The 26,728-nt window shown below is 41.7% G+C and overlaps 1 protein-coding gene across 2 annotated transcripts in view; it reads left to right on the top strand.

Annotated features, from left to right (window-relative positions):
- The first annotated feature begins 610 nt into the window (after positions 1–610).
- Positions 611–26,728, top strand: part of LOC111142588 (GRB2 associated regulator of MAPK1 subtype 1) — a 196,875-nt gene continuing 170,757 nt past the window's right edge. For both annotated transcript variants that reach the window (XM_022495880.1, XM_022495879.1), the window contains exon 1: positions 611–737. In XM_022495880.1, the coding sequence (XP_022351588.1) occupies positions 617–737 (121 nt within the window). In that variant the 5' untranslated portion in view covers positions 611–616. The remainder of the gene's footprint in view (positions 738–26,728) is intronic.

The following is a 26,728-nucleotide window of genomic DNA, read 5'->3' as shown; positions in this document are numbered from 1 at the left end:
GAGCTAAAGCTTTTAGAGCGCGCCGAGCCGCAGGCGTCGGCGGCCGCGGCCCGGAGGCTGACGCCCAGCATAGCCCGCCGGGCCGCGGGAGGCGGAGCGGGCGGCGCCGGGGAGGCGGAGGCGGAGGCGGTGTCTCCCCGAGCTGCGCAGGCGTTGCTCGCACCTTGTTGGTCAGTGCTGGGAGCGCTGCTATGGCGTTTCTCAGACCCGCGGCTCCTCCTCACAAGCTCGAGGCGGAGGGAAGGAGGGGTAAGAGGAGGAGGCGCGCGGACGGCCGCCGCAGCTGCACACCCGGGGCCAGAGAAGGAGGCGGAGCGGGAGCCGCCGCAGCCACCCCGGCCGCCGCCGCCGCCCGCAACCGCGGGGCTGCTGCGAGTCCTCTCCGGGCTTGAGGGCACGCGGGGCGCCCCGGCCATGCCCCGCATTGGTAGCTGAGCCGGGCGCGGGCCCCCTCCCTCCCGGCCGCGTCAGCCGCCGTGCCCCCGGGCTGCCCGCGGCGGGAGTGCCCGGCGCCTCCCGCGCGCCCCAGACCGCGAGCGCGAGCAGTCGCGGCTGCCGAGGCGCGGGTGGTGCCGGCGGCGGCGGCGGGAGCGCCGGGCAGGAGGAGGCGGGGAAGATGGACCCGGCGCCCTCGCTGGGCTGCAGCCTCAAGGATGTGAAGTGGAGCTCGGTGGCCGTTCCGCTCGACCTGCTGGTCAGCACTTACCGGCTGCCCCAGATCGCGCGGCTGGACAGCGGTGAGTCCCGGCCCGGCCGCCAGCTCAGGGCAGACCGGCCCGGCCCACAGTCTCGGCGCGGGTGTGCGCGCGTGTGCTGGGGTGGGTGGGATCGGGTGGGATCGGGTGGGGAGTGGGCTGCCCGCCCCTCCGGCGCTGGAGTTGGCCCGAGCGGCTGCCGCAGCCCTAGCGCGTTGCTCTCAGCTATCCCCAGCAGCAGCTAGAGATGTGAAAATCAGAGCCCTTGCAGTATAATTAAAAAGGACGTCTTAAAAAAAAAAATCAACATTGGGGAAACCTCTGCAGATAGTAATTTTGGAGGCGAGCTGTCCCTCCTCACCCGCCTGCAAGAATTACTCAACCTGGGAAATCCTGAAAGAGTTATCTTAGGCAACTTTCTTACAAAATCATTGTGCTTTGGGTGGCATCATTATTTTGGATGCTCTCCCCCCCCTTCCCCCAGAAGCAGCAAATTTAAGAGGAAAAGCTCCTGGGTGACCAATGAAAGGGATCACATTTCTCAGAGACCTTTTATTACAGCTTGTATGTTTTGTTTAACCGAACTGAAAGTAATTTGGGGCTGAGTGTAGAAAATGTTTTTAGCAGAAGTGATGGTATGCTTAAGGTAGTTATTAACACATCTCGAGCCTGGAAAACATTTAAGTCTCCAAAACCTATATTGATTGGGAACCTGAGCTCAGAGCTAAGAATGCTTATATTTCCTGAAACTGACCACCAGAAACCAACCAAACACCCCCCAGCTGTTTGCTCTGCAGTGTGACATCTGCAAACAAGTGCATACTCTCAAGCAAGTAGACCCCTTTCAGTTTGAATTGTAACCAGTAAGGTGGCAATTCAGGTGTGTCTTGTCTTGTGTTTTCACAGTAGCTTCAGATGATTAGGGCTTCATGTAATTTCAGACTGTTTTCAGGAACATGCTTCGCTGTGGGGCTGCTGGAAGCTCATGGGCCCAGGCTGGCAGGCGAGCAGATAGAGCTGTGGTCACACAGGCCAAGTCAGAAGGAAGAGCACTGAGCAGAAAGATGTCATTTCAAGTCACATGGATTTGGGTTGCTCCTTTTCTGGAGTACAAGAGTGTGTAACATGAGATGTGTAAATGTCCAAAGGCATTTTCTTTTTCTTATCTGTGGGGTTCGATGAGACATTTGAAGTACTGATGTGAGAAGTAACTGCAAGAAAGTTCATGAAAGCAATTTTGGCCATGCTTTCTAGCCTTGTTTGGTTGGACATGGTAGTGGTGGGAATAAACTAGGAGTTTTCCAACTACTAATAAGTACAGATGAACCCAGGAAGGAAAGGTGGTGTGTGTTGAAGCATTTCTGCATGCAGTGGGATGGGGAAGTGTTCTGTGCTTTAACTATGTATATGCAGGTCTGAATCTGTGTGTGTGTGTGTGTGTGTATTCATATTCACAGTGTTTCATTTCCTCTTCCACTGTGCAAAATTGTGTATATTGGAAGGTTTTGAGTCGCCAAAACTTCTTACCTAGGCAGAGATCATTGATGCATATGGTATAAAAGCAAAAGCTTCATTAAATTCAGTTTAAAGAGCCTGAATGTCAATTGCAGATATAACTTTTAGCTTTATTATCTGGTTTCCTATCCCTGTCATTCATAAGAAGGATCTGAATCAGCAGTGTACTCTTCCCACACTTCTTTTTAAAATTAGGACGTGGGTTGCAAGTCTTTAACACTGTGTCCTTTCAAGCTGTGGAATGGGTTTTGATCATGTGTAATTCCCATTCTTGATTGTAAATTTTCTCTTATTACTCCTTGAGAATCAACAGTGGCACATACAATTTCAGAATCATAGCCAAATACAGCTTTATACCTTGTTCCTTAACAGTCCCATCTTATTTAAAATTTTTCTTGTTTTTAATAGCTGCATACTATTCCAGGGGATGGCTGTACTGTATAACCTAGTTCCTATGGTGGACATCAGCGGCTTTGTTGTTTTTTTTTTTTTAAGATTTTTTTTTGAAATTTATTTATTTGAGAGAGGGAGAGGATGAGTGGTGAAAGGTCAGTGGGAGAAGAAGACTCTTCACTGAGCAGGGAGCCCGATGTGGGACTCGATCCCGGGATTCCAGGATCATGACCTGAGCCGAAGGCAGTTGCCCAACCAACTGAGCTACCCAGGTGCCGCGCGACTTCGGTTTTTTTTTTTTTTTTTTTAACTGTTACAAGTTGTGATGTAACAAAGGCCCTTACCCATAAATCTGTTTGGGTTGGTATATATTCCTGCCTTTCTGAATAAGTATGTGAATCTTTTTGAGTCCTTCAGATCCATTGTCAAATTGCTTCAGGGTCTAAAGGTGATACTCATTTCAACTACTGCGAGAATTGTGGGAGTACCACTCTCCCCCCACAGCCTTACAATATTAGTTATCCTTAAACAAACAAACAAACAAAGAAAAAACTTTGCTAATGCTATGAGAGGAAAGTGTTAGCTTACCAATTAAAGTTGGATCGCCTTTCAAAGAGTCGATCATTGATTCCATGCTTGCTTTTAATCACATTTCACAGCAACGCTTACGACATATTCAGGTTATGTCGCCATGTTTATAAAAGCTGTAGCTGAAATCTCAGGTTTTGTGCTGTCCTCATTCTGTGTCCTTTTGCCAGTTTTAGCACTACAGGTACATTTTACACACACACACACACCCCCCATACTTAGACATGAAAGGTAGTCATTTTCCAAATCACTTATTTTAAAAGAGACTGGAACGAAACTGAAAAACATGCCACTAGCTGACGTGATGCCAAGAGGGAACTATTGGCTAATTATAAGCAGTCATTAAAGAACATTAAACATCTAACTTAATAACTGTTGATTATTGAGTGCCTACTACGTGCTGTACGTTTCTAGGTGCTTGACGCATATTTGTCTCAAATCCTCAGCACCCCATTTTAAGGACTTTGGGAACCTGAGATTCAGAGAAATTGAGTAACATACTTGGTAAACGTGTGGAGTGAGATTTTCAGCCAACTTTCTGACTCTAAAGAAAGACCTTTTATCTCAAACTTTACCTCTTCACACTAAATGGGAGTAGGTTTAAAGTAGGTCTAATGTCTACTCTAAATAGCCCCACTGTCTCTCAGAGAGCTTGAGGACCGGAAAGTCAATATTTTTCAAACAGTGTAGACACTGAATTAAGTGCTGGCCTCATCCATCATATTTAGACTACCTTCTGCTTCCCAAAGGAGTGACTGACAAGACGTAAAGGGCAGTGGGGAAGAAGAGAGTACGAAATCAGAGAATGAAGGAAAGACACGGTATCTGAGGGCTTGGGTACGTAGCTGTGCCTGTTGGGATTCCTCCTCAGTACATTCGCCATGCTTAAAACATCAACTACACAGGAAAGAACTCTCCAATTCTTTGCATAATGCATGTTACACCTGAAATGCCAGTCAGATAGATACATTCAATATTGCATCCCCAGCGGTGAAATTTGTCATCTTATGATAAGAGAAATACAAAATAGCCTTTATGGTCTTGCCTCATGAATTTTTCTGGAAAACAAAGAAGAGTACTCAAGAAGTAGCAATTCTCCTTTAGGAAGTAAGATACAAGCTCGTCATCCAAGGGCTATAACCCCATCAGCAGTGCAGTTGGTAACCTGGTCCTCTGGCTTAGAAACTGTTGGCTGTAGAACCATGTTCAACAGATGGCCAGGAAGAGGGTGGAGAGAATGCTAATCCCCTCCCCATCTCCCACCCATCCTAGCTCACAACTAGGTAGGTGGGAAATTGTTCATTCTGTCTTTTCAGTTATTTCATCTTGGAAAGTCTCCAATGGTTAGTCTATAGCAGTGTTCTTCCACTTTTTTTGTTCCTGTAGCTCCAAAAAAAATCCTGTAGAAGTCTGTACCCTAGGCACATTTTTAACGTGATTGCTAAAACTTTTCATCTTAAGTTTAAACAGTTGCAAAGGATGACACTTTTCAGCATCTTATAAATCTTGACCTTTTAAATTGTTCCATCATTAAAATACTTTAGTAGGTCTATAATGGATTCCCAGTATCATTCGTTTTTAAAAAATGCATGAATAAGTTCTTCTTAAACAGTTAAAATCTTTATACCTTTTTTCTCCTTAAATTCATATTTTTGTTTTCCTTCCCTTACAGAATTCTATCCTAATATAATCTATTTTTATGCTTGAAAGTGTCTTATCTATCAGTCATACTTTCTTTCTGTAACAAAAATATATATAAGTTGAAACCTAGTATTATATTTTCCTTTTGACCTTAGGGCTCTTCCTAGTTGAATATTTCAGGTCATTTGAAATGAAGAATCTGAGATTACCTGATTTAGAAAAGGCATTGCAACCCAGATGCTGAAGACTCCCTCCTCTACAGCATTAGCCTTTTTATTTGTTTCTTTGTTACTCACCCTGGGGTCTTTACACCGTGGGGTAATGCAGTTTAGAAAGATCTAAAGATACATTGTTTCTGTAAAATAGGTGAAGGGTCTTTGTGATGGGGAGGTAGGTGGTGGAGGACAGCTTCCTTTCATCCTGGGATGGCTGTCCCTCCATGATAGCCTTGATCCCAGACTAATCGATTTTTAGATAAGAGAATATTGGGAAGTTGGGGCGTTGGAAATTGACACCCTTACAGCTGTGATGGGAAGTATTGGCTTTGCATCAAACATGTAGCCCTGTTTGAGAATGCTGGCCTCCATCAATGAAAAATGAGTTCATGGCCCTGTTTGCTGAAAGGAAGAGGACTACCAAGTCCTGGAATGACTGGTAGGGAGAAGAAGACGGTAGGATTTGGAGGCAGCTGCAATGGGGGATCAGCAGCAACCTCTCCTTTCCAGCTGTGCAGAGGAATCAGAGCCGGTGCTCAGCCCCAGGGAGCTTGGTCCTTGCTTTGTGCCGAAGTGCTTCTCTGACTAGCATGTACGTGCCTGGAAGGCTGAAGGAGCAGAGGCATGGATGCTCTGAACCCGGCGAGGCTCCATGTGGCCGTTAGCAGATGTCAAAGGTGTTTCTAGTCTCAAAATCTCCATGGCTGGTGTGTGTGTGTGTGTGTGTGTGTGTGTGTGTATGCATGCATGTATAATTTCTTTTTCTAAATTAACTTAGTCTTTTTTTTTTTTTAAGATTTTATTTATTTATTGACAGAGATCACAAGTAGGCAGAGGGGCAGGCAGAGAGGGAGAGGAGGAAGCAGGCTCCCTGCTGAGCAAAGAGCCCCATGTGGGTCTCAATCCCAGGATCCTGGGATCATGACCTGAGCTGAAGGCAGAGGCTTTAACCCGCTGAGCCACCCAGGCGCCCCTAGTGTCAGTCTTATTCCTAGAAGATCTGCTTCTCCATGGCTTCATTACCCCTGACATTCTGTGTTGTAAGAGGGTACATATGCCCTGGGTTGGAGAGACAGTAGTTGAAAGAATGCTGGATTTGGAGCCTAGAAACCTCGCCACTCAGGTTCACGGACTGACATTTCATAGTTATGGACCTTAGTGATACCCCTTTGATTTGTAGAAATCTCATGCAAAAGAAGATGTATATTACCCTGGTCCATGTATCTCATAGTTACTGGTTAATTTGTTTCTTCAATCAGCTCATATTTAGTAGTAGCCCCTGCTATGTGTCAAGCCCTGTTATAAGTTTGGGAACAAATCCGGAATCTCTGTCCTCATGCATCCTGCATTCTTGGGTATCTGCTTACTATGAGAGTTAAATGCAGTAATATATGTGAAATACACATGTATTGCAAAGCAGCACACATAAGAATGGAGTAGTGGAGGTGTAGACCAGTTGAGAGGGAGGCTTCAGATGTAACAGAAAGGCACTGAATAATTCTTTATTATTTTTGTACAGCTAAAGATACCAAGGGAGGCGCTCAGGGTGACATCACTCTGTTTCCTTCTGAGTATTTCAGATCTGGTCATCCACCGTTACAAAAAGGTGGTGTTAAGGTCTTTATCAGAGAGAAAGTGTTAGGAGCTAACTAACCCAAGATTGGGTTTGGGAGAGACCAGAGAAGGAAGTTAGGAAAGAGACTTTTCACTTCATCCAGCATCACATGTAAGTCTGACCAAATGCTACCCAGACCCTTGAACCTATTTCTAGTAGATACGTTTCTAGTAGATATTTATTGCTACTTGTCATGTTGTGATGGTTTTCTGAGTACTTACATGACTGTTAGCAGGAAGGGAGTGCCTTGAATAATGTCATATACCAAGTGGGTGATAAAGAAAGTCTCTTGAATATTCTTTCATATGCCAAAGTCTTTCACTTTCCTCTAATTGGCCATGCCTACAAATTAATGAAAAAAAGAATAGGAAGGGATGTTTTGGGGGACGGTGGGTAGGGATATGCATTCAGAGCCACAAGACAAGATTTGGACATTGCTCCTTCAGCCGCTTGCTTTTCAAGTGAGATGGCTGTTTTGAAAGCCCTAAGACCCTCTGGCCGTCTGTGAAAGGAAACTGGTTTGACCATTGTGATCGACTGTGTCATAGTTGAAAGAGCATATTTGAGTCTCTTTTGCTCCTTTGGCTGCCTTACTGAAATAGCAAGTCCTAGTAGGCCAGTTTGTAAACTCGTTATTTTTGAGATTCCTGAGGTATCTGTCTTGGTACTTACTGAGCTGCAGTTCTAGGCGGACTCTTAAACTCCCTCTGGTTTTCAGCAGGACGATCAGTCTTAAGAACATCAGCTCTTATGTGTAACTTGAAAAATAACTTTTATGGCTGGCTTCTGTATTATTTTGTCATATTTGACAAAATAGGAAATACCTGTTAAAATATTTTAAATCTCATGGGATTTAAGCCGTTTAGAAGACATTTCCACAAGAAGATGCTCCCTCACACTTCAGCGCCCAGCCCTGCTCCTTAGTGGCACAAAAATGTTTCCTTGAGTTTTAGGTTAAAGGTATCTACAATTATTTTTGCTATTTCCCAGCTCCTAGCACAATGCCTGGCATATATATGAGAGATCTTTCATAAGCAGTTAATTACATGAATGAGCAAACCTCAGAATTAAACATTTCACGTCCCAAATGTCTGTATTACTAAAGCATCTATGACCTCTGCATGTTTGAAATAGAATTTCACTTTTGTTTCAGCTGTGATAGACGTATTCGTAAATACATAAATTGGAACTAAGATGGCGGGTCTCCAAATTAGCAGTAGGGAAAATAAAGACTTAGGGGACCGTCATGATGAAATAATGATTCTTAGCATCATTAGCTATTAATATTTAAAAAAATTATTTCTGGAAATTACAACTCTTTTTTAGATTCTTTGCTCTCTCGCTTGTTCTTTTGTTCCAAAATTAAAATGCCTCCTTTACATACTACATGTAGCTCTGTCACTGAATGTTTAATTTTGTATGGACTGGAATACCATCATCAATCTTTGGAATTAGTCAACTCTTACAGTATAATACAGAATAGGACTGATCAGATACTCAGCTAACCATTTAACTCTCCAGTGTTTCATCTTCTCAGGGTACCAGGGATTTTACTTCTAAGCAAAGTAAGCCACTTGGTTATAGAACTACAACTGTTAATTTGGTACAGTTGTCATCTTCCTAGAATAGCTGCAAGATTGACTCGAGACCTTAGTGTCTTAATCCCAGACAATGAGTTTCCTTTTATGCCCTTGTGGAAGTATTACATGGTGGTAAAAGAGGGAAAAAACAATGTTCCCAAGCCTTTTTCCAGTTTTGTGGAGGAATTACTTTGTTATTAAAGGGCAAGTCATTTTAATTGATTCTGCTAATTCTTTTTTTTTTTTTTTAAGATTTTTTTTTTTTTTTTTAATTTACTTGACAGATAGAGATCACAAATAGGCAGAGAGGCAGGCAGAGAGAGAGAGGAGAAAGCAGGCTCTCCGCGGAGCAGAGAGCCCGATGCGGGGCTCCATCCCAGGACCCTGGGATCATGACCTGAGCCGAAGGCAGAGGCTTTAACCCACTGAGCCACCCAGGTGCCCCATTGATTCTGCTAATTCTTAAACCTAGTTTGAAGTATTTAAATACCACTTGGGCTTTGATGGCTTAATGGTTGTTTAATAAGTACCAAGTTATTGAATTTAAAATGCAATAGGAAGTCCTATAGCAATGAAGATATTTGTTATTTAGGTTAATATTTAACATCTTCAGTAAGTTGTTATGATTAGGAGGGAATGTGAACAGTGCTTAAAGATGTATCCCTGTGAATATCTAAAATAAGTTATGTTCTGTTGTTTTTCTCCACTCAGTAGAGGAAAACTTCCTTGGTCAGACATTTTGTTTTTCAAATATGATGGCTTTCTCAATACCAGAGTTTATGATGTTAGAAATGAGGATTTGCTCTTGATAATTAGTTCAGGTAATTAGTTCACATTGACGGTGTTTTCCTTGTGGCAGGGAACTAGATTCAGTTATCTAAAAGTGACCAAAAAGGGGTAAACGTTTACTTTTCTATTTTAATATTTTGCTACTTTGTAGGTAATTAGGAAGCACTGGTTATAACAGTCTGTCATGCATTCAAAAGTGGATTAAAGCCTCTGCCTTCGGCTCAGGTCGTGATCCCAGCCAGGGTCCTGGGATGGAGCCCCGCATTGGGCTCTCTGCTCAGCAGGGAGCCTGCTTCCTCTCCCTCTGTCTGCCTCTCTGCCTACTTGTGATCTCTGTCTGTCAAATAAATAAATAAAATCTTAAAAAAAAAAAAGTGGATTAGTGAAATGCCTTAGGAAGCACATCCATCTGTGCACGTGTACTCACGATTGATACTCACTTTGAATGGCCTCTGTATCAGCAGCGTGCGAGCAAAAGATGGTTGGAATCAAAGAACTAGCATCCATTCCATTGTCATTGGTGGTCCTCAGGAAGCTTATGCTTGAGATCTTTAAGTTTGGTCTGTTTCAGGTTAACAGTTGAAATAATGCAAGATCCCTTTTTACCTTGAACCGTACTGACCTACGAAATCAATCACCAGAGGCAAGTTAAAAACAGTTTAATTAGTATCTAAAGAAAGAGCTCTAGAAGATGCAGATTACCTACTTAAACATAAGAAAGAAACATGAGGCTTTTTACAAATATTCTGTTAACCTTTCCCCCCCCCTCTCTGTTTATTTTGGTCGCAGCTTTTGCGAGAAACAGAGCCACTGATAATAGACAGGATCAGAAGAAATTTTCACAAGTTCATCATGGCCAGGTTATATCAGTTAAGGTTGATTTTAGTAGTGCCTAACAGGAGAAAAAATAGTGATTTGTACAACATGGAGATTTCTTTCTTTTCATATGAAAGGAGTCTGAAGGCATATATTCTAGGATAGATATGGCACATCGGGAGTGAAGGACCAAGGCTCCTCGTGTTTTTCTGCTCTTCATGCTTAGGAGGTGGTTTTCACTTCATGGTCCTTAATGGCTGCTGGAGCTCTAGCCATCACGTGTACATCTCATACAGCAGGAACCTAACACAGCACTTCACTTACATCTCATTGGTTAGGACTTAACTCCACTATAGGCAGGCACATAAGGAACTGATGTCTTAACTGGATACAGTACTCATGAGTTCTTACCACAGAAGAGGGGAGCATGGGATACAGGGCGCTGTTTAGCAGTCTCTGCCATTTGGATTTGTGCTTAGATGCTTTTTCTTCACTTTTTTTCCCCTACACTAAATCTTAGCAAAACAGCCGTACATTCGGCCCGGATTCCTTAACATCTTCTTGTACAGGTTTTTTCTTTAGCTCAGATAGTTTGAACCTCTTGCCCCAGCCTTTCTCTTTTTATCCTTGAGCACGAGCTAAAATCTTAAAGCAGTTCCATTGAAAGGCCCTCTATTAGACATGAAAGTACTTTATAAGTAAGCCATGAACAGTTGTATACTTGTAAAAAAAATATCGTTATAGGACACTCCTCACATTCTTTTTTGGCTTGCATATTTTTCGGGTTTTTCTCTCTTCTGATGCGCACAATGGGAATAGCTGTCCAGTTGTTTAAAGATGCTTTTCTTCCCTTGCTTGCTTTCTTTTGGCAGAGAGGCTTGGTGGTGGTGGTTTAAAAAGGTATTTGCTATTTTCTTCCAGATATCATTATTATTGAGAGTTTGGAAAATATAGACCAAAAAATGACAAAAATGAATATCAGTTTTAATTCCAGAAGTTATATAACTTGTTATGTAACCACTATTAACATTTTCCTGTTATGCAGGCATGGCATGTAAATGAAGACTATAAAAGTGGAAAAAAAAAAAAAACGTGGGACCAAATCGTATAAAACTGCATTTTCGATTTCACATTAGATTAAGAGCGTTTTCCTTCATTATTAGTATCTCTTAAAAATAAAATTGTTATGACTGAATGGGATTCTGTTACTAGCAATAAACCACCATTTGCCTGACCAGTTTTTAGTTGTTAGACATTTGGTTGTTTTGAGTATCATGTTTTCTAGGATATCTATGTAACTGAATTGGTCAGTTATATATTATTTCATTATTTGGGGTTCCTGGAAATGGGATTATTATTTAGAATTTATTATTTTTAGATTGTTGATGTGTGTTGCCAAATTGTACCCAGGAAAGTTTGTACCATTAGGAGTGAATAGGTAAGTTTATCACTTTGTACATCATTGACTATCATAGCTATTTCTTAGTCTTTGCCAATTTAGATAATTTAAAAACTGGCACTTTTTCTCATTTGTGTTTCTTTGATTACTAGTAGGATATCACCGTTAATTTTATCATATTTTGTGAATTTTATGAGCCCTTTGTTCCATTTTTTGGTAGAGTTTTTCAAAGCTATACTTCTCCTTATCAACCTGGATATTGGTTTTAAGTGTTATGTTCATTGTTGCATTTGTGGCCAGTCCTCTGGAAAAAGGAATCCTCTTCCACTGTATAAAATAAAATAATCTCATGAAAGTCTCGGTAAAACCATGCTGTGTATTCACAACATGAATTCAAGTCATGGAGAGGAGAGGACCCCACAGATAACTTTTTTGTTGATAATTCCTGTGCATTGCATGAAATTTAAGCTGACCAGTAAGGTTCATCAGTATTTGGTTTTCAGGGTTAAGAATAAGTTGACAAGTTTACTACATTTGGGGCAGTTGGTGTTTCCTGTTCTCTCTTTCACAAAAGGTTGACCACGGCCCCGTGATAGCCTGTTGAAGCTTAGAGCCTGAGTGCCAGTGTGAGAGAATAAATAACAGAGATTCACAGACAGCTTCCAGACTCCAGGGAGAAAAGCAAACGAGATCGTTTGAGTGTCATTTCATTTCTTCTGTTGAATATCTGTGTCAGTGTCCGCTTCAGTGTGATGTCTAAGAAGAAGGGAACCACAGACAAGGAGAAAAAGCCTAGTTTAATTCTCTTTGTATAGGCAGTGATTGATGGGGAATAAAATGTGTATCTGTTTACCAACTTGGCACAGAGGACTCTTTAAATAGTTCTGTTTATCAGTGGGTTGAGGTGACAGTTGCTAAAAGTAAAGTACAAGATGACTTTAAGATTATTTTGCCAGGGGCACCTGGGTGGCTCAGTGGGTTAAAACCTATGCCTTCGGCTTGGGTCATGATCCCAGGGTCCTGGGATCAAGTCCCACGTTGGGCTCTCTGCTCCCCAGAGAGCCTGCTTCCTCCTCTCTCTCTGTCTGCCTCTCTGCCTACTTGTGATCTCTGTCTGTCAAATAAATAATAAAATCTAAAAAAAAAAGATTATTTTGCCAAAGAAATTTCAAATTTTTACAGTAGATCAGGTAGTTTATGAGTTGTTTTACCCTCCCTCTAGTCTTCTCTCTCTCTTTCCATCCTTCTCTTCCTCTCTCTCCCTCCTCTCCCCCTCACTCTCTCTCACTCACTCTTTTTTTTTTTTTTCTTTTAAGATTTACTTATGTGAGAGAGAAAATGCGGGGGGTGGGGTGGGGGAGGGGCAGAGGGAAAGGGAGAGAGAGAATTCCAAGCAGACTCTCCACTGAGTGCGGAGCCCCGCGGGGGGCTCCATCCCATGACCTCAAGATCATAACCTAAGTGGAAACCAAGGAGTTGGATGCTTAACCCTTGGGCCACCAAGATACCCTGCTCACTTTCCTTTTCTTGAGTCAGTTGGGAAGATGCAAATCTGAGTAGACTCTGCAGTTGAATACTGTGCGATACAGGGGACTGGGGCGAGGTGGGGGGTTGCTCAGACAGTTAAGCCTCTGCCTTCATCTCAGGGCATGATCCCAGGGTCCTGGGATCGAGTCCCCCATTGGGATTGCTGCTCAGTGGGGAGTCCTGCTTCTCCCTCTACCCCTTCCCTGCTGCTGCTGCTTGTGCTGTCTTTCTCTCAAATTAAAAAAAAAAAGAATACAATACTTACTACACTTATTATGCTAATAAGTAGAGACCAGAGAGAAGGGAAGGAGGAAAATATATGAACTAAGCATAAATATCTAGTTTCTAAATTGTCATAATGAAACAAAACTTCATTTCCCTTGATGGTAAACATAATGTATTCATTATGAAGAATTTGAATACATAAAAATATTTAAAATATTTAAAAACTAAAGATAATTTGAGCTCCTACCACCTTGAAATAACCACCATCAACATTCTAGTGACTGTCCTTCTCATGTGTCCTCTCTTCACACTACACAGGCACACACACACTTATAATTTTACATGAACAAAGCATTTTAGGGTTTTTTTTTTTCTTCCTCCCTTCTCATCAACCCCCATTCCTCCAACTCAACCCTGCCTACCCATCAACCCACTTTAATAATCCAGTACATACTCTTCTTTTCTCCATCCTCATACAATCCCATGTCGACATTAGATACACATACAAAGGTACATACTAGAAGAGAAATGTGTCATTGCTTTATAAAACTGGGATTATCTTTTACATATTTTTTTTTTGCCTTTTGCTTATATCACTCATGGGAATTTTTTGGAAATACAAAGTCATTCTTTCTTCATAGCTGCGTTATATTCCACAGTGTGGAAATACTCCTTCTGTTGATTTGGTGTTCAATTTGTTTCTAATTATTAGCCTCTGAATAATACTTCACTGAACTTCCATATACCTAAGTCATTCATTTGCTCACTGTTTCTATAGAAGTCTGTGATTTCTATCTCATTTTTTATTTCCTCTCCTAAAACATTCTTGATAGCACTGTCTTACTGATTGTCTTAATCGTACATGCAGAGATCAAAATTAAATCATTTTAGAAAAAATATAGGGGGAAGTGGGTTTTCCATCCCAGTACCGCAATTCACAGAAGTGGAATTGATTTAATAGATGTTGCCAAAATGCTATCCAAAAAGTCCATAACAATTCTCATTTCCATCATTGATGTAGGAGAATAACAGTTCTCCAAGTCCATGTCATCATTAGCTGTTATAAATTTTTTTTTTAAGATTTTATTTATTTATTTGACAGACAGAGATTACAAGTAGGCAGAGAGGCAGGCAGAGAGAGGAAGAAGCAGGCTCCCCTCCAAGCAGAGAGCCTGATGCGGGACTCAATCCCAGGACCCTGAGATCATGACCCGAGCCGAAGGCAGAGGCTTAACCTACTGAGCCACCCAGGTGCCCCTGTTACAAAGTTTTTAAAAACTATTTGCCAGTTTCAGGGTTACAAAATGAGATCTTATTGCTATGTTAATTTGCATTTCCCTGGCTCTTAGGATTTTGTGCCCTTTTTATATGATTGTTTACCACTTAGAATGCTCTTCTGCAAATTGAAATCCTACTTTTTGCTGGTTTCTCTGTTGTTGATTCCTTCTTGCCAATTTCTAGATGCTATTTGTATATTACAGAGAGAGTTTTCCTTACTTACATTTATCTATTGACTATGTTATATTTATCCATTTCAGAGTTTTAAATTTTTATATGGACAGATAAGTCTCTTGTGTTTTCACTCTTGGCTAAGAAGGATCTTCCCAACCCCTGGAATATATGTGTAGTTTCTTAGCTATTCTAGGAGGATTTAAAAAGTTATTTATTTAAGTCATTAATCTGTCTGGAATTAATTTTTGCATATAATGTAAGATTTTTAATTTCTTCCAGACTTGTTATGCCAGCCCATTTACTCAAAAGTTTGCTTAACTACTGAATTGAACTATCTTTGTCAAATTTATTTTGCTCTTTAAAAGCAGAAAAAATATATTTCAGCTGCACCTGTCTTTCGGGGAATGCATTGGGGTATGATCTAAGAATACTTGCAGTTAATGAAATCTGAAAACAGTCCTTTATTCCTCAAAGAGAAGTGGCTAAGGCCACCCCAGTCTTGACTTACTCTTCTTTTCCAATGGCTGTGGGAAGCCTGAGATTTGTTTTTCTAAAGAAAATTTTAATTCATTTTAAAGCCAGCGCTACCCTGGTGAGTCTGGGAAATGATAGTAACTTGTTAAATGCCTTCTGGAATATAGTCCAGATGCTTTGGCAATAAGTTTTCTCCAGGGAAGAATCTGTTTTAAAATGATACTTTACTAAGCTGCTGTTCGTGTGTGTGTGTGTGTGTGTGTGAGAGAGAGAGAGAGAGAGAGAGAGAGAGAGCGAGCAGAGAATGTGCCTTTCAGAATTTAAGAAGCAGTTGCAGTTTGCACTCTTTAGACTATTTAATTAATTGAAAGTGTATTTCCTCCATTATTTTTTGGATTGGGGCACACTTTCACTCTTTTATTTTTTATTTTTATTTTATTTTATATTCAAGTAATCTCTACACCCAGCGGGGTGCTTGAACCCACAACACTGAGGTCAGGAGTCACATGCTCCACCAACTGAGTCAGCAAGGTGCCCCTTTCACACACCATTCCTTTTTTTTTTAAAAGACTTTATTTTGGGTGCCTGGGTGGCCAGTGGGTTAAGCCTCTGCTTTCGGCTCAGGTCATGATCTCAGGGTCCTGGGATCCAGCCCCACATCGGGCTCCCTGCTCAGCAGGGAGCCTGCTGCCCCTTCTCTTTCTCTGCCTGCCTCTCTGCCTACTTGTGATCTCTGTCACATAAATAAATAAAAATCTTTTAAAAAAAAGACTTTATTTATTTATGTGACAGAGAGAGCAAAAGCAGGGGAAGCGGGAGGCCAGTGAGAGAGAGCAGGCTCCTTGCTGAGCTGGGAGCCCAATTCCAGGCTGGATCCCAGGACCCTAGGATCATAACCTGAGCTAAAGGAAGATACTTAACCAAATGAGCCACCCAGCTGCCCCTCACACACCATTCTTAATGTATACGTGTGTTTAATAATTTCATTATGGCCCACATCTGTTCATTTTTAAAGACTTAAAGTAAATTTCTCCTACTACATATTCCTTACTTTCCACAGAATCTTTGATTGTCTTCTTGAGTCCTCTTAATTTCATGTGCAAGGACCAACAGTAACTCTTCTTAGGAAAAACAGAGGGCAACATGGGCCTTCTCAATGTCAAAACCCGGACTGCATAAATAAAGGAGAAAATAAGTAGTATGAGAAGAGACTCAACAAATTATTCTCTGAAACCTTTTCTCCTGCATGACCTCTGCATAAAACTACAACAAAATCTCAATTCTGCATTCCATGAGGAACTTTAGTAGGTTGGAGTCAGGTATATGTAGAAGTTTTATCTCTGCTCTTTTTAGATACGTCTTTCTAAGCCATCTGAGAGCAGGTGTCTTGTCTTCTCTTCGCATTGGACATTTCACAGGGTGTAGTAGGACTCTGGCACAGGGTTTTGGGGATACCCCAGCTTATCCATAAAGCATTTGCAAGCCCATCCCCACTACACTCTGTTCTTCACCTTGTGACCTGTTAGCAAGTTCTGGGCAAGGAAGGAATGATAATTCCAGCAGCCGCCACTCCTTCCTGCTTTTCAGTTCAAGGGTTTCAGAGTTCTTTCCCAATCTCTGACTTCTCAAATTATCTCAACCTTAGAAGAGACTCGGTGTATGAGGTTATGTCTTATTTTAGGACTTACTGAATTATATTTACATACATTAACCTCATGGAAAGAAGGTGAAAAATATTCTGAGTCTGGGTGAAGTGAACTCAGCATTAAAATTTTGCTGGAAGAACCTTGAGATTTGGTGATACTATTTAATCAAAAGCTGTTTGTCCTGATGTGTTGTGAGAATGTATTTAAAATGGAAATGGACATATTTCGCCGTTTCCAAAGTATGCATTTTAATAGCCCTGAAATTGGGATGCATCTTACGATTAATGGCATGTCAGAGTTCAATCAGCCATGTTTATTCTTTCTTGACTGTTGTGAAGTAATGACTGTATTACGAGGGATAGCGTTTTTAGGTATATGAGTTGTGGTAGTTCCATAGAGTATCTTTGCATCAGATAATTTTTTGAGTCAGAAACAAGGACTTCTAGTAGATGTTCCAGCACAGGGTAAGCTAAGCTGAAAATCAGGAATGTTCTCTGAACTAGCCATCTCTAATGGAGAAAAATCAGCATTCCATTTAACGGGGAAGGCAAGGTTCCCTGTTCTGTACAACCATGGTATAATTTTCGCTCCTACTGCATTTTTAAACTTTAAAAAATAACTTGATTTCTTTTTTAAAAGAAATTTATTTATTTATTTGAGAGAGAGAGAGGATGAGAGAGAAGGCATGAGCAGAGAGAGGGAGAGGGAGAAGCTGACTCCCTGTGGAGCAGGGAGCCCAGCGTGGGGCTCTATCCCAGGACCCGGAGATTGTGACCTGAGCTGAAGGCAGACACATACCCGACTCAGACACCTAGGCGCCCCCACAATAACTTGATTTCTCTCTCCCCTACCCTATTCTCTCCTCCATGGGGGCAGACACTGACTTTCGTGTTCTTCGTGGTGTTCCCAGCACCCAGCAGTTTCCAAATTGTCACCTTGGCAACATGTACATGTGCAGTCAAGCCTGGTTTGAGGACTGTTCTTTGGCACAGTCTACAACACACACACACACACACACACATACACACTCACAGTATAGTGGGTTGAATGGTGGCTCCATGTGTCCACGTCCAGAGCTGTAAGTCATTGGTTGCTTTATTTGGAAAACGAGTCTTTGCAGGTGTAATTAGAGTTTTGAGATGAGATCATCCCGGATTACCTGAGTGGGCTCCAAATCCAGTAACAAGTGCCATTCCAACAGGAGAGAGGCAGAGGGAGACTTGAGACGGAATAGGAGGCGGCAGAGGCTGGAGTGAAGGAGCCACAAACCAAGATTGCCTGAACCCACAAGACGCTGAGAGAGGCAGGGAACAGAATCTCCCTCAGGGCCTTTCAAGGAAGTACAGCCCTTGCCAACAGCTTGATTTTGTACTTCAGGCGTCCAGAACTGTGAGAGTATAAATTTCTGTTGTTTTAAGTCCCTCACTTTGGGAAAATTTATTACGGCAGCCAAAGGAAACTAGTACGCATACATAAACACACACACGCAAGGAAGCACATGCATATGTAAATACACAATTTTTGCTAGCCTGTTGTTTCAAAAAATGACAGATGATTTTTCAGAGTTAGACGTTATAAATACATAACCACCTTTTCTAGGTTTGCAAAGTAATAGTTGACCCTAGCACCCATCAGTAGGCTGATGCCCACGTGGGATTATGGAATGTGGTTTTCATAATGGTGTTCATTTAACAACGATGGATCCCATGCCTGCTGCTGTCTTCCAAGCATAGTACTAAGTTCTGGGAACACGAAGGGGAGTAAGTGTAGTCCTGATACTGGAGTTCAGAGCCCCGCTGGGAGCATAGTTACTAACTATTCTTTGACTTACCATCTTGTCTATTCTTACACAACTAATAACATGTAATAAACGTCAAAATGCTCCCTTCTAAAGGTCAGCTTACTATTGCCCAGAGCTCTTGAGGAAAGTTGCACAGAAAATGTTAATTGACTACTGAGCTAGTCCCTGAAGAGGGGGTAGAGTTTGGGTGGGTTAGGAAGAGGGGGAGTGCTGTTTGTCACAGAGGTTAGGAACGTCCAGAACAGAGGCAGCTGATGGAGGATGATAGGAGATAAGGCCCCGAAGGCAGGTTGGAAGCAGATTTTGAAGAGCTGTAACATGTTGGAGTTTGACCTTTATCTTGTGGCTAACCTGGTGGCTCTTAGCCTTTGGCCCCCCTTCCAGGACACAGATAACAGAGGGTGTTTGAACAGAATACAGGCGTAGCTTGGTGATAGGCAGATTTGGTTCCAGACCACCACAGTAAAGCAAGTATCACCATCCAGCAAGTCAAGTGAATGTGTTTGGTTTCTCATCTTATATAAATGTTATTATTTAAACTGTACTGGAGTCCGTTAAGTGTTATGTCTAAAGCAACAATGTATGTACCTTAATTACAAATTCCTTTATTAAAAAAAAAGTTTCCCATCATCTGAGCTTTCAGAGAGTCGTAATCACTGATCACAGATGACCATGAGAAATACAATAATGAAAAAGTTTGACATGGTGAAAATTACCAAAACGTGACACAGAGACTCGAAGTGAGCATATGCTGTTGGAAAAATAGTGTGGTCAGTGCAGAGTTGCCCCAGACCTTCAATTTGTAAAAATGCAGTATCTTCAAAGCACAATAAAGCAAAATGCAATAAAATTAGCTTTGCCTGTAAACTGCCACAGAATCCACTCAGGTCTGAAATTTTGATGAACTCCAGCATAAAAATTAGTATGTAATGAACAACAATGATACGTACTCTGATAACATGTAAGCTACTCATGTCAGTAGCAGTCTCCGGAGAGGCTCACTGTAGAATCTTGGGCCTTGTGCACGTCCTTGCCCTGCTAAACCCCATCCCTTTTTCTTTCTCTCAAGAAAACATTTTAGAATTTGAGAGTCAGGGCGTGTGGGTGGCTCAGACAGTTGAGAGTCCAGCTCCTTGATTCCAGCTCAGATCATTATCTCAGGGTTTTGAGATCGAGCCCCACACTGGGCTCCATGCTGGGTGTGGAGCCTGCTTGGAATTCTCTCTCCCTTCCCCCCCCTCCATGTTCTGTCTTTAAAAAAAAAAAGAATTTGAGTGAGGCAAGTTTTCACAGAGTAACTTGAGTGCACTCTAGTTTTTATTTCAAGAATAAATTAGGGGCGCCTGGGTGACTCAGTCAGTTAAGCTTTGGACTCTTGGTTTTAGCTCAGGTCATGATCTCAGGGTGGTGGGATGGAACCACTTGTCCCACCATCCCCCATGCACTCTGAAGTCTGCTTCTCCTTTCCCCCTCCCCCCGACTCACATGCACACATACACACTCTCTCTCTCAAATCTCTTTTTAAAAGAATAAATCATCTGAGAAACTTTAATATTTTACTAAATACTAGTATTGAGCAATTCATCCTACAACTAGCGTGTCACCATATCTCAGTCCGAAGATCAGTGTCAAGCAAATGACTCATCCTTGTTCCCAAAGTACCAAGCATAGTGCTTGTTTACAAAAGTTCTCCTCAAGTGTTTGTTAATAGGAGCAGTGGGAAAATGTTGAAGGGCTTTTGGTAGGGAAGCACTCCATCATATTTAATTTCTAGAAGGATCGTTGTGGTGTCCTTTTGGAAGATTGTTTAGGGCAGGAAAGGTTCGGCATACTCGAATGACAATATTCGGAAGCTGTAGGGTTGTAATCAAGGAGAAAGATGGCCTCTTGCCAAAACTAGTTCAGTGGGAATATAGAGGAGGGGGTGAATTGGAAATATTTCAAGGGTGAGATTTCCAGGACTTACGTTTGGCTACGGGGGCTGTGAGGAAGAGGGAAGCATTCAGTAGTCCCGAGTTAACTGGCTTGGGTGCTGATGCCCTGATCAGAGAAACGCTGAGATGGCACTAGTTTAAAACAGCAGCGGGTTATTTCTCTCTTGTGCCACGTGTTTATGACAGTTTGGCGGGGGGCTCTGCTCTGTCCTCACCCTCACTGCAGAACCCAGCCTAGAAGTCCTTGTGCATGCTTCCATGCTTGTCGGGGAACGAGAGAGAATATGGCAGGTCATGTGTTGATGTCTTAAAGCTTCTACCCAGAAGTGATGTCCTTCATGTCTCTCTCACGCTTCACTGTTAGTGGCAGATCTCACGGCTACACATAACTTTCCAGAGGGTAGAGATGTGCAGTCTTTCCCTATAACGGGAATGTGACTCCAGTGGTCCTTGCGAGGGGAGGTGTGGAAAGGCAGTATGCTAATTTGTGGACTTGTTAAACTTGAGGTATTTAGTTCAGGAAAATTTAGTTCAAAAGGACCTAGAAATCTGCGCTTGCATCTTGGCAGTTCAGGACTGGAGAAATAGTATTGGAAGATTTCAATGTAAAGGTCATAGAATAAGCCACAGGAGTGAATGACATTGATCAGGAGGGAATAGAAGCTGAGCTAATGATGGTAGAAGATCAAGGTTAATAAGCTTGTGGTTACGAATATTGCAGCCCTAAGCAGTATTTTTTTTTAGCAGTTTGTTATAACTTTTAAATAATTTTAAGTAACTGTTGGCATAGGAATTGAATTAATCACTTAAACGGAATTTAGCTTTCTCAGACTTCAAAATCGCTGACTTGCATTTAGTAATTTAAAAGGTGCTTTTAGATTTTGCAGTAGGATTTCAGCCAATTTTCTGACCCAGCAGGGAAGAAAAAGTATTGCAAAAGATAGTTGTTGTAGTTTGATCTGAAGAACAGTTATAAGTTGATTGATACTAAGATTGCTGAGTACTCAGAAAATTAGAATCCTTATAAAATTTCTGACTGTGTGTGCTCAGACAGAATTTATGGGTTTACCCTTGCTGTAATGATGCTCTTTTTATAGCTCCAATTACTGGGAAAGGGAGGTAGTTAAATAGCACTTTTCCCTGTTGGCCAGTGTATCTACATAAGGAGACATGCTTTTTCTGTTCTCCATTCTCTTAAAAGGTTCTTGTGCTTTTGCCTGCCCAGCAGATTACCCCAAATCCCATTCAGGATTATGCACTCCTCAGGAAAATGAAAAGACAAACCTGGTGTAATGCATGTCACCATTATTTCTTTGAAGGAGATTTTGCAGAATTACCATAGTAGTGATGGTAAAGTGGTAATTCTGGTCTTTATACACGAGGTGAACAAGTAGTCATACAGCTTCCACTTTTTGTACTCCACATCACTCAGCATCAGGGAAATACAAATCAAAATCACAATGAGATACTACCTCACACCAGTCAGAATGGCTAAAATTAACAAATCAGGAAATGACAGATGCTGGCGAGGATGCGGAGAAAGGGGAACCCTCCTACACTGTTGGTGGGAACGCAAGCTGGGGCAACCACTTTGGGAAGCAGCATGGAGGTTCCTCAAAAAATTGAAAATAGAGCTACCCTATGACCCAGCAATTGCACTACTGGGTATTTACCCTAAAGATACAAATGTGGTGATCTGAAGGGGCACCTGCACCCGAATGTTTATAGCAGCACTGTCCACAATAGCCAAACTATGGAAAGAACCTAGATGTCCATCACCAGATGAACGGATAAAGAAGATGTGGTATGTATATACAATGGAATACTATATAGCCATCAAATAAATGAAATCTTGCCATTTGTGACGACATGGATGGAACTAGAGGGTATTATGCTTAGCGAAATAAGTCAATCGGAGAAAGACAACTATCATATGATCTCCCTGATATGAGGAAGTGGAGATGCAACGTGAGGGGTTTGGCGGGTAGGAAAAGAATAAATGAAACAAGATTGGATCAGGAGGGAGACAAACCATAAGAGACTCTTAATGTCACAAAACAAACTGAGGGGGGCCGGGGGGAGGGGGATAGGGAGAGGGTGGTGGGATTATGGACATTGTGTAGGGTATGTGCTATGGTGAGTGCTGTGAAGTGTGTAAACCTGGAGATTCACAGACCTGTACCCCTGGGGCTAATAATACATGTTTATTTAAAAAATTATATAAAAAAAAGAACTACTTTTTGATAGCACTAAACTGTGAAGGATTAAAAGAAGAAGAAGAAAGTTACAGCTTTTATCTTCTTGACAATAGGCACTTAAAACTTTTACCTTCTTGACAGTAGGCACATAAAACTATTAAAAGTAACTGTTCCGTATTCCCCAAACAAGGCACACCATTGGTGTTTACTTCTGGATGATGATTATAATTAACATTTATTGAGGACTGATTATGGTGCTAGCTATTGTACAACGCATTATGTACATTATCTCATTTAATTTTCACAAGTACTCTTTGACATAAGGTTAACCTACAAGGAACGGGGGCTGAGAGAAAGGCAGTAATTAGCTGTTGCTGGAAAGTGAAGCCAGCAGCTTGTCAGTTCTAACTTTTAATGGTTCTTCTAGCTTGCCTCTCCCAATTCTGAGGCCAACAGGAGTCTCTTCCCACTCATATTGCACATTATAGAATGAGAAACCCTTTTGTCAGTCATCTTTATTGGACTTGAACCACTAAAAGGCAAGGTACCCAGGATGGGCCTGGTTGTACTAATTGAAGTCATGAAAGCCACAAGAGCCCCCACAGAACTGTTAATAGACAATGGGAACCAAGTTGGATACTGGGATTTACTGAGGTGGGTTTTTTAAATTTTATTTTTAAAAATATATATTTATAAAAAAATATATATGTATATATTTATGTATTTATTATTTGAGAAAAAGAGAGAGACTGAGAGACCCGTGTGGAAGGAGGGGCAGAGGGAGAAGCAGACTCTCTGTGCAGCAGGCAGCCAGATGCAGGACTCAGTCCCAGGACCCTTGGATCATGACCTGAGACTAAGGCAGGCGCCCAACGGACTGAGCCACCCAGGCAGCCAGGTTTTCCATTTTTAACTGTTGGATGTCTTCCTCTCCCGCCCTCCCCCACAAGAAAGACTGGGGATGGAATGTGACAGGTAAAACATAGCTCTCTAATCGTCTCCATTTGTACATTCATATATGTGATTTTTCTATTCATAAACTCCCAAGTGTCGTAAAAGTCTTCGCTTACCTTGGGCTGAGACTTGGCAGAACTCTAGCCTTCTTCCCGAGAGGCTCTGCTTCTGATATGCGTCAGTCACAGAGCCCACACTTGGAGTCAGGTCCTTATCCTGAAACTGAAGAGTACTATCTTTTATAATTATGAAGTGAAATAGCAAATGCTATGGAATCCAAGCAAATACTGTGGAAACCAAGATGGGCTGGTGCCTTCAGAAGGGTGTGGTCAGGGCATGTGCACACACAGGCTCCAACACCAGCAGTCGATCCCCTTCCCCAAAATTCCTCTCTACTGGACCGTATTTTTGCATCATTTATTGATTAGAACAACTTTAGCAGGGATTCTTGCTTAACTTTTTGGAGATCTGATGAAGGCTGCAAATAGACAAAGGTATAAACACAGAGGTTGTCACAGAACTTCATAGGGTTTTTTGCCCGCCCCACCTCTTTCCCGAAGCCAAGGACTTGGAACCCCGAGCTACTCTGTTCCAGTCACTGCACAGTATGTGGTTGCCAGCTTGCCATGGGGCACGTGGGCGTGCAGCACGGTTCAGCCACCGATGCCACTAGGAATGGAAAGACACACCTCATCATAGTATTTTATCATTTTATCCTAAAATCTTCAGTTTACTAGTAGCTTTTCCAGATGGCATTTTACCCGGGTGGAAGAGGAGGAGGTGCCCCAGAGTGGGAAGTAGTAGGGAAGGCTTCTGAAAATGGAAACATGCACTATGCGCACAAATCTGATTTTGCTCTACTTGAGCCCCCCGCTTTCCCCTTCTGCCCACCAAATACTAGTGAGTTTACCTAAGGCATGACCACCTCTGGCCCACTGCCTGTTTAAGCAAGTGAAGTTTTACTAGAAGACAGCCACACCCCTGTCATCAGATAGTGTCAATGAATTGTATGTCATGAGTACTTAGGACACAGATCATATAGGCTAAAATTTTTATTCTCTGGCACTTGACAGAAAACAGCTTGCCAACCCTTATCCTAAGCCATCTGCTCTTGCTCAGTTTTCTTTGAGACTAGTATTATTTATTTACGGAGATGAAAGTAGAGATGTATGTATGGTTGGAGAAACTCAGGTGGGCACAGACCAGTCTCTTGTGCGCTCGTTTAGTGGTGGGTTTACTACACCGTGCATATCTCTTTGACAGCGGGGCCAGAGAGATCCCAAAATAAACCCCATTAGCAACACAGTATACAATTCTTTATTGGTTGTATCCTGACTTAATTTGTGAAACAGCCTAATTATCATCCTAGGCCCGGTTCTCCAGTGCCCTCTCCGAGTCCGCTTTGCCAGTACGAACTAAATTATTTAGTATAACACTACATCGCATAGCCTAGGGAAAGCAAAACCACCTCAGTAATTACACATAATGAATTTCAGCAACATAAATGCTAAATTATATGGTTTCCTGCTTTATCCAGAGTGCCTCTTTTCATTAATGTCACTAAGAACTGTCTAGAAATAGAAGTGGCAGTCTTGGGAATGTGCCTGTGATGTGCAAAGCAGATGGGAGGCACAACCAAGTCCAAGTACCCCATCCTCAAGAAACTTAAAATTTAGTACTTTATCTTTTAGCGCCAGCATTCTATCATTTTTTTTTTTTTTTACAACTAGTACAGTAGGTTTGCAAGATTTAAGAAAGAGAACTGAATCTTTACCAATCCTGAAAGGTAAAGCATTCATTGATTCCTGTAAAACAAATGTAGTTACCTAGACTTCACACCACATCGATAGAAAAAAAAAGGAAAAGTTGCATTAATGTGTATATATTTCCTCTTTTAAAAAGTTTACTTCTCAGGGCACCTGGGTGGCTCAGTTGGTTAAGTGTCTGGCTTGGGCTCAGGTTGTGATCTCTGGGTTCTTGCATTGAGCCCCTGGCTGATCTTTGCTTGGCGGGGAGTCTGCTTGTCCCTCTCTGCCTCTACCCCGGCCCCTCCCAACCTGTGTGCACTTTCTTCTTCTCTCCCTCTCTCTTAAATAAATAAAATCTTTTTAAAAAATATTCTAAAAAGTTTATTTTTCTTACTTTTTCTTACTTTTCTATAAAGCCAAGAAAAGATTTTTATGGTATAGAGAGGAGTATATATCATAATATCAGTTGGACTACGACTTAGAAATTTATATGATGAACAGTTTTGTTTAATAAGATTTTAAATATACAAAACTAAAATTTCAAAATAGAGAATGTAGTTGGATGTTTTGACGTAGCCACATTAACTGTTTTCATATAAGAGCAATATGTACCAAAGTCCAACCTGAAAAAAAAATTGTCTTAAATTTGGTAATACATATTCAGGGGTTCTTTGGCTTAAAATACGGAGGAATAATTTGTGTAGAAAATGTAAATGAATTATGGGAAACCCACTCACAGCTTCCTACTGAATGTAAACGAGATGGTAACAGATACTGTTAATCTGTGTGAAGCAGTTGTGAGTGGTGTTTGTTCATGCTTGGGGTTCGAACAGCCTATATAGCTGTGAAGGCAGCAAAGTTGCATGTACTTAGTGCTCTCTGTGTATACAGCACAATTAGAGCCATTGATGTCTTGGGGCAGTCGAGCCTCCTGGGAAGATATATACAGTAAACGTCCCTTAATAAAATACCGCTACTCTGTAACTGTTGGAAGATTATGCATGGTAACACTCACCAGGGTGAGATTTTTCTGTTTCTGTTCTGCACTTCATAGTGTTTCTTCTTCCTAGTGGTCTTGAAAATTTAAGTTCCATGTGTAGTTTTTTAGCATAATTATAGGAATTGCAAGGGGATTTGAGCAAGTATTAGTGGAAGCAATAATAACTCAAGAAGCCTGTGTAAGTCATATTGCGGAGCTCACGATTATAGCAATATGTGGAACCCAGGCCCTGGTACTACATGAGTTGCCTTTCTCCTGATTTTTGTTTTGTTTTGGAAATCGTTAGTTGTTTTGGACCCCAGTCAGACATGGATTTCAATCTCAATTCCCTCTGGACTCTGTGTGTAAATTTGGGAAATTAACGAACTTTTCTGAATGTGTTTCCTTTTATGGATGATCTTGGTTGTTTAGGATAGTTCAGTTTGTACCTCCTTCCCCCAACAGAACTCCTTTTTTTTTTTTTTTTTTGGTTTTATTTTGTTTTAATAAATAAATGTGTGTGTGTGTGTGTGTGTGTGTGTGT

Source organism: Enhydra lutris, unplaced genomic scaffold (assembly GCF_002288905.1).
Source record: "Enhydra lutris kenyoni isolate GAN:26980312 unplaced genomic scaffold, ASM228890v2 scaffoldscaffold8, whole genome shotgun sequence".
Taxonomy (NCBI): Eukaryota; Metazoa; Chordata; class Mammalia; order Carnivora; family Mustelidae; genus Enhydra; species Enhydra lutris.
The sequence above is the reverse complement of the archived record's forward strand: the minus strand, read 5'-3'. Positions and strand labels throughout refer to the sequence as shown.